This window comes from Lycium ferocissimum, unplaced genomic scaffold (genome assembly GCF_029784015.1).
Source record: "Lycium ferocissimum isolate CSIRO_LF1 unplaced genomic scaffold, AGI_CSIRO_Lferr_CH_V1 ctg78, whole genome shotgun sequence".
NCBI classification, from domain to species: Eukaryota; Viridiplantae; Streptophyta; class Magnoliopsida; order Solanales; family Solanaceae; genus Lycium; species Lycium ferocissimum.
In genome coordinates, this window is record NW_026726948.1 from 101724 (window position 1) to 109829 (window position 8106).

General features: G+C 33.4%; 1 protein-coding gene across 4 annotated transcripts; it reads left to right on the forward strand.

Annotated features, from left to right (window-relative positions):
- The first annotated feature begins 630 nt into the window (after positions 1-630).
- LOC132045743 (uncharacterized) lies at positions 631-6972 on the forward strand. 4 transcript variants are annotated; one of them, XR_009412520.1, is made up of 6 exons: positions 631-902; positions 1173-1265; positions 4221-4346; positions 4982-5166; positions 5268-5307; positions 6641-6972. XR_009412520.1 is itself a non-coding variant. In XM_059436320.1 (6 exons), exons 1-5 carry the CDS (start codon positions 744-746, stop codon positions 6709-6711), a joined length of 489 nt encoding a protein of 162 aa, XP_059292303.1. In that variant the 5' UTR covers positions 651-743; the 3' UTR covers positions 6712-6743; positions 6779-6972. The 4 variants fall into 4 exon arrangements, 2 of the variants coding, with proteins under 2 accessions (XP_059292303.1, XP_059292302.1); XR_009412519.1 differs by having other exon boundaries at positions 642-899; positions 1170-1265; XM_059436320.1 differs by lacking the exon at positions 4982-5166 and having other exon boundaries at positions 651-899; positions 1170-1265; positions 6641-6743; positions 6779-6972.
- The last annotated feature ends 1134 nt before the right edge of the window (positions 6973-8106 follow it).

Here is an 8106-nt window from a genome sequence, read left to right on the forward strand (position 1 = left end):
CACTTTTTTCCAACTGACGGGACATCAAAACGTGTTATTCAAATTAACGGGAAATGTCATAGGTTTTTCATGTGATTAGAGTAAAAACATCCAAACAGAGATCTTGTTCTTTAATTTTAGCACTAGAGACGCACAAACTAAATAATCCAAACAAGAGATCACTGAAAATTTTGAAAAAAGGAAGTGAATATTAGTAATGAGATCAACTCGCAATAGGGGAACAATAAAATTGCACAAGAAGATCTCCATCATGATCGTGATTTAGCTTGGGCCACGACCGATGCCACGAAATGATTGAGAACTACAACTGAGTCGAAATGAATTTTGTTCTTTGTATTCAACAAGTATTGCATTACCAAATAATTCAAGAAAGGGCAGACTATAAGGAGAGTCCTTTTAGGTAGATGACTTGTATAAGTTTGTCTTTTTTGAAAGAGTAACAAATGTTATTTTAGTTAGTTTTTTTAAATGAATCCATTTGGGAGTTCTATTAGATAAACCAAAAATGTTTTCAACTTTTACAAATTTAAAGGGTCATATAAAGTATTTAAGGTAATACTTTAGGAAAGAAAATATACCTACCCACAACTTAAGGGATCATTCCACAATACTACAATAGTTCAAGAACTCATTTGACAATTCCCTCCCCAATAATTCAAAAAACCCTCTACTCTCAACTTAAACTATAAGTCCAAGAATTCTTCATTTCTACAATTTCCAAACAAATCACTAGAAAGGGCTAAATGGATCATCGTAATCTAAGTCATTATCATCATTTAGAGAAGGAACAACATCAATCAGTTGATGGTCTATTAAACCTTTTTACTAAAGCTAACCATGACCTGAACATAGTTCAAAACAAGCTGGAAAAGGAATTTCAACAAGTCTACCCTGATAATGTTTGTAATTAACTCAACCCCCTTAAATCTTTTTTGTTAACCCATTTCAGTTTTTTTTTTTTCCTGGATTTTTTCAATTTTTCCCAAAAAAAAAATAAAAATTTGGGAAAATATTTACGCCAAGTAGCCCATATTTTGAGTTTGTTACGCGGTTTAGCCCATATTTGTGTGTAAGCACGTTTTATACAAGGTTGATACGTTATGTATAATGCTTTTGTATAGTATTGTATATTGGGCTACGTGGCGTAATATTTTTATGTTGGGTTGCAGGCAAACCCGATGAAGCTAGTTTCGAGGATCAAGAAAGTTGAGGATGAAATGTGTAGCTTGAAGGAGCAATGCCGTGAGTTGCTTGCTGCTAAACAGGTATTGTTACTCCCTTCGTCCCAAAATAAGTGTCGTTTTACCTCATTAATCAAAACAAATAAATATATGGTATAGTTTACAAAGTTACCGCTATATGTTTCTTGAAAATTGAGCACTATTATAACCTGATTGGTAGAAGCTTCTAAAATCAGCTTATTTTAATTTTTTTTTGGTGAAAAATAGTTTGTGTTTGGCTAAGCTTTTAAAAAGTGCTTCTAAATGTATTTTTCTCCAAGTGCTTTTGGGCAAAAGCTATTTTTTTAGCTTCTGAAAAACTGCTTTGGCTATTCCGTAGAAGCACTTATTTTCTCCTAAAAGCTTGGTCAAACACCTCATTTTTTAAAATAAGCACTTTTAGAGAAAAATAAGCTTGGCCAAACAGGCTATTAATATAAGGGTATAATTGGTAATAATTCCTCTTGAATTACTAAACCGACACTTATAGCCTGTTTGGCCAAGCTTATTTTTCCCCCAAAAGTACTTATTTCTTCAATAAGTGCTTATTTAAAAAAAGTGAAGTGTTTGGCCAAGCTTTTGGGAGAAAATAAGTCTTAAAGGAGTAGCAGGTTAGCTTTTCGAAGTAAAAAATAGACTTTTCTCAAAAGACTTTTTTGAAAAATACTTTGAGAAAAAAATATACGTAGAATCACTTTTTAAAAAGTTTAGCCAAACACTAATTGCTACTCAACAGAGCTTTTTAAATTAATTGGCCAAACACAAGCTAACCGATTAAAAGTACTTTTTTGAAAATCTTTTTTAAAAAATCTTTTTAAAATAAAGTGATTTTAAGTTTACAAACAGTTATTATTTTGGGACAATTTGCTTTTGCTAAAGCAACACTTATTTTGGTAAGGAGGGAGTAGATTACAACTAACGTCCACCCAATCCCAAGCTAGTTGAGGTCAACTGTATGATAATTACATTTTTGGACCGCTCAAAAAAATAATAGCTAGCAAATGTAAGGTTTTGTATGTTAAGTATAAATATACATTTAATACACTATGGTATACAAATATACAAATAATATACATAATTAGTGTATATGTTTTTTATATTTTGGCTAGTGCCTGTACTTAATTTCGGCCGATGGGTCAAAAATGAAAAAAGCCCGAATCTATATCCATCTGCTGATGAAAAAAAAATCCGTCTGCTCTATTTAGATCCGTTTTATTTCAATACTCAATAATTTGTGTATCAACACAAATTAACATTAACATAGACCCTACTAATGCAGGATGCTTTGTGCACCGGGCTGCCCTTTTTTATAAATGTATTTATACTAGTTTAAAAAAGAATAAACATATGTATGGGTACTAATCTGTGAGTGCATTTTTTTTTTTTTTTTTTTTTTTGTGTTGGTACCTTAATATTGTTTGAATTTCTTGCAAATTAGATAAAATTTAATACGGGAATGTAGGAAAAAATGAACCAGGTTGCTTGAATCATGCCATATAAATGTGCAACAAGGCGTTGTCGTAAGATGTAAAGTTTTAGCTAGATGTATTTTATGTTGGCTTAGATTTTTTTATAGTTATTGGTAAAGCCAGAAGGAAGAAATGTGTCAGTTGATTACATTCAAAAGAAAGAATTATATTTTGGTATTAAAATAATTTGTGATAAATAACCAGAGAATACGGTATATTAGTGATTAAACAAACTCCAGTGTGAAATTTCATAAAATCATGCTAACTGAGGACAAGGAAAAAGAGGAAGCCTCAAGAGTCGAGATAAATTTGTTGAGACTATGTTACATGGAACCTTTGTTTCCTTGACATATTCATGTCCTAGGGGTCTAAACCAAAAATTAGCAAAAGAACAGCAAGTTCAATCTCTCTTGTTTAACAGAAAGACGGATATTCCTTGCTCATTATTAGACAATTCACAAATGTAACTGTACCGGATATTTGTCAAATATAAGCCCATAACGAGCCCGTCTAACATAGAATAATTGTTCTTTTTTGATGTAAAGAATTAGAATAACATAGATTGGTGATAAGATGGAAATAAGGAGAACGTTATTTTTTTGGATAAAACAAGAAAATACTGCATCTCCTAATTTGTTATAGTCCTCTTCTTTTCTTGTCCACCATTAGACTGGATTTCTTTCTTTTTCTCCCCTGTTCTTCAAAGTATCTAAAGCTTTTTAATGGTTCTTTGGGAAAAAAAAAATTGGATGACTTTCTAGCTCGAAGTCAACTTGTCCAGAAAAAATTCCGAGTTCTTGTGAAAAACTGGAATCTGGCTACCAACATGGTAAAAAGAGAAACTGATTTCTGTCCAGTTCTCCATCCAAATGATTTTCTATTGCCTGTAAAAAAGTCAAAATTTGTATGTGTTATTGCATCCGGGTTATGATGTTGGAAACTGTATAATCTTGTAATAAGTAATAACACTTCGAATCCGTACATGAACTCTGTCACGGTCCAGTTTTCAATCTTGTAGTGTGGGACAATGAGAAAGCGTAAGGATATTCAGGGAGAAACAAATTCAGAAAACTTGTACAAACTGACTGAAGAGTTCATATGATGCAAGTTTAGTCCTCCAACAAAATGAAGGCCGTGTTGACTATGTAGTGGAAATCTTACCGCTGAATCTGTAGCATTGAGTATCTGATACTTTAGTCTACATCAAACCATCTTCACACGATAAGTCTTAATGCAGAAGTTGAGTGCCTTAATGATGGAATCTAGCGAAAGAAATGCAGTTCAAAAATTAAGAAGTGTACCTATTTTTGTTTGCACCTATGAATTTAGTTTATCCTCTACCTTTTCAGAGTCTGTATATACTGTTCATCTATAGCTTTTCTGTACTTTACAAGTTGCTATGGTTGGGACCAAGGCTTTCTGATTATTTGTAGCAAAGAGCTGTCCAATCACCTTTTTTTTAATTATATATGTTGCTTTTACTGTGCTGTGCTGGATTTTAAAATGTTTGTGCTGGTCGCACTAAAAACAGGATTTGATTGATAAAGCTCAGGCAACCTTAGTTGGGAACAGGTCGTTGCTGCAGAGGTTGCAATTATCTGCAGGTGTTCCTGTCATCAGTGATTCTGATGATCCATCATATGCTAGTTTCAATCAGGTAACTTGAATTTGCAGCATCATCCTATAGGGGTAGTTGTTCTTCCTAAATATATGGTTGAGTGTTGAGCCATTCCTCTCCCACCCATCCTTAACCATTATATCTGTAAAGATTGCATGTTTGAGTTGTAATCAGAGTATAATTTATTATAAATTTGCTCCAAGAGATGTCCTTGTAAGTAGGGGTGGCAAATTTAGACTATGAAAACATGACCCCCCAACCTGCCCAAGTGTGGGCTGGTCATTGACCTGTCCATTTATTAGCTCAGCCCATTAAAAATTGGCTAATATGTGGCCACCCATGAGTAATCTTGTCAAAATATTTTGGAAAAAGACATTTTTTATTTGATATGTTATATATAGCCATAATAAAGAAAAAAAAAATAGTTTTATTACTACTACATTTTTTTATAAAAGAACATACAAAGCAATTAAAACTTAATAAGAATTGGACGGGTTGGGTCATGACCCGCTTTTAGCCCATTTCAACCCAAGTAACTTTTGGGTGGATCAATAACCCGCCCATTTTGACCCGCTCAAATTCATCCAACCTGCCCATTTGACACCCCTACTTGTGAGGTTCTAAGATGAAAAGTGAATTTCATCTCACATCCTTCTTTATCTATCAGTTCCTAGGTTTTACTCCACTTTGTGATAGTGGGGAAATTACTGCATTTACTTCATCTTGACTGTGGCAAGGTTGCAAAAATTTCCAAATGGTGTCTAAAGATTCTGCACCATTTGCCGGCAAGCAACCAAAATCTAATCTGAAGGGCAAAGATTCCTGATTTCATTTCCATGGCATTTAAGTGCTTGCTGTGGTGGCTATTTGCCCTGCTATAGTTTTTTCCTCCCCTACCTCCTTTCTCGGTGTTTCGGATTTCTCTCTCTCTCTCAACTTATCTTTATTCATGATATGCAGGTCATTGATGAATGGACAACTCAAGTCAGATCAAGAACAGGTTTAGTATCATAATGGCAGTTTTATAACTTATATGTTCAAAGTTTTAAACACTTGACTGTCGTAGATCTTATGTAAAGAAAACATGTAGATGAAAGAGAGGTAAATATTTGGGGTAAATAAATATGTGTCTGCTGGTTCTTTGTGACTGTGTCCAACAAGTGTTTTTACCATTTTGGAACTTATAAGCAGCACTTTTTTTTCCTCACTAGCAAATTGACGAACCTCAGCAATTGATGGTTCTTTAAATCTTCATTTTAAAGGCTTTTGCTCCTTGACTTGTCAATTTTGGGCTAGCTGTGACAAGTCCTTGGGAGCATTTTGTGCATCTAAATTGGATTGCTTAAATTAATAAACGGGGGCAATGTGACAACTTAGTATGAGTGTAGACTTATAGCCTGTTGTAGCCAAACTTCCAAAATCTACTTATTTTGAAAAGTGTTTTTTGTCAAAAATGCTTTTCGACAAAAATATTTTTGGAGAGTAGCAGTTTGTGTTTGGCTAATCAATTTGAAAAAACACTTTTGCCAATATTAAAGAATTGCTTTGTGCTTGGCCAATCTTCCAAAAGTGTTTCGGGGGAAAAGTACCTTTTTAGCTTCTGAAAGCTCAACTACTACTCAAAAGCACTTATTTTTTTCGTAAAAGCTTGGCCAAATACCTCAACTTTCTAAATTAAGCACTTTTGGCTTCGTAGAAGCTTGGCCAAACACCTCAACTTTTTAAAATAAGCACTTTTGGCTTCCTAGAAGCTTGGCCAAACAGGCTATTAGTTAAGAATGGTTCAAAGTGGAAACAAAACTTTGAATCCAACACTTGCTTTAGTCTCTGTTTGTGTTTGACATAAATCCCTCCCTACAACTCATGAATTCAAGATCCATATTTGCAATACAGACTAGTGGAAATCAAAACTTAGTTGGTAAGGCTAAGTGTGAGACCTTGAGAATATTTAGTTTCAGAGATTCTCAATTTGTCTTAAAAGACCATCATTTACAAGTAGTGGAATAAAATGGGTCCAAATAAAGCTATATAGATATAGTTGATTTATACAGCCAACGGCCATAGTTTAGGATTAAGACATAATTTTGCTCACATGATTCGGACCTGATCATAGAAAAGACTCTCCTTAAGTGAACCAGATGGTTTGGAGCTTCCCGCCCCTGGAAGAGAAGTTGGTTGGCTTTTGCTGATACTCAAAAAACTCATGTTTTAAATAAGTTTGTACTTTCAGTTTTTTTTTATGTGATTTTACTCTGATCAATGTCATTCGTTTAAGTAGGTATGTTCTTGAAATGATTATGTACTTTTTCCTCACTAACTTATCCATTATGCAGAGGATGAGAGCCCTGAATCAGGCGAAGATATCAACCAGATGCTGTTTTCAGCAATTGTCCATGACAACTAAGAAGTCATTCAACCTTTGAATTGGGAAGATGCTTGATGTGGGACCTAGCATTTGTCTGATTTGGCAATTGGTTTCTTGGAGCATTCTTGTATCTTTTAGTAGTTCTTTAATCTTACATAGATGTCCTTTCTTGCTATTTCAGGCAGGAATTAGTTATATGAAGTTAAACTTTCCTTCTGTCACAAGAAGGTAAAAAGATTGTAATAGATGAGATAAAATGAATGCTTCATTGTTCGAGCAAGGTGACACTCCTTTCTAAAATGGCACTTTCATTTTAAAATTGGCATGGTAGGTGGCTTTTGACCCCTATTGCGGACAAAGTGTGGTAATTAAGTTGGAGAGGGACGGACCCAACCCCTCTCACAAACACACAAGTTGATGTCAATAAAAAGCAGGGAATCAAAATTGTATCCAACTCATTTCTAGCCATTGATTTCAAATCAAGGGGGTTTATTATCCCATTTAAGATGTGAAGAAGGTATTGTTTCCCAAACCCAAAATGTTAACGGAGTTTAGTGGGCTTTACTCTGAATATAATGGTGGAATCAAATAAATTTGAAAAGTTTATATATAAAATTAAATTTGAATTATTCAAAAGAATTGGTCACATTTTAGTAAATTAATTGTTTTTCTGATCTTGATTTTGAATCATAAACTTTTCGGCCTCTCAACCAATCATATTTAAAAGCCCCTATATTTTTCATATTTAAAAGCCCCTATATTTTTTCTTTGTTTATATTAGCAAAATAAATAATTTTATATTTTTGTGGGGGTGGTGCTTTTGTGACATTTAAAATCGGAGAAAGTTATAGAAGTGCAAATCTTAGACTTTTTAATGTAACAAAATAAATTACACACATATGTGTATCAAAAGAGTTTAAGTTTTGTGCATTGTCAGTGTACAAAATTCTTTACACCATCAGGTAAATTAAAGGATAATCAGGTAACTTTTATAATTAAGATTTAGGAAAAGATATTAAAAATAATTAGACTCCTAATTGTACACATTATCAAATTTGTTATTTCCTTTTTTGCAGCAAATCAAATTCGTGTCCCTTAATAATTGCACCATCATGTTTTTTTCCCCAACAAGATCGTTACGTAACTATCAGTGGAGCAATCCTTAAGTGCATGAGATATTGTGAAAACTTCTTCAATGTTTTAGCCATAGTTGATCTTGAGTTTTTTTGCTTTAGTTCACTAGTACACATATTTTTATTTTTTCTTGCGACTGCTATATAAACAAATTTCAATTTTCTTGTTTCCGTTTAGTTGAGAAGCATACCGATTGGAAAGATAGTTAAATAAATAAAACATGGAAGGAGAATTTGAAAGAGAGACAGCGTTAAAATGAGGATTTGCAGGAGAGACAAAGTAATTGTAGTGCTTAATTTT

Bases quoted from the DNA above. Each gene is read 5' to 3' on its own strand.
- LOC132045743 (XM_059436320.1), top strand. From the start codon at position 744: ATGGATCATCGTAATCTAAGTCATTATCATCATTTAGAGAAGGAACAA. The intron at 900-1,169 runs GTTTGTAATTAA...GTTGGGTTGCAG, and splicing joins AACAAGTCTACCCTGATAAT to GCAAACCCGATGAAGCTAGT. The intron at 4,347-5,267 runs GTAACTTGAATT...CATGATATGCAG, and splicing joins CATATGCTAGTTTCAATCAG to GTCATTGATGAATGGACAAC.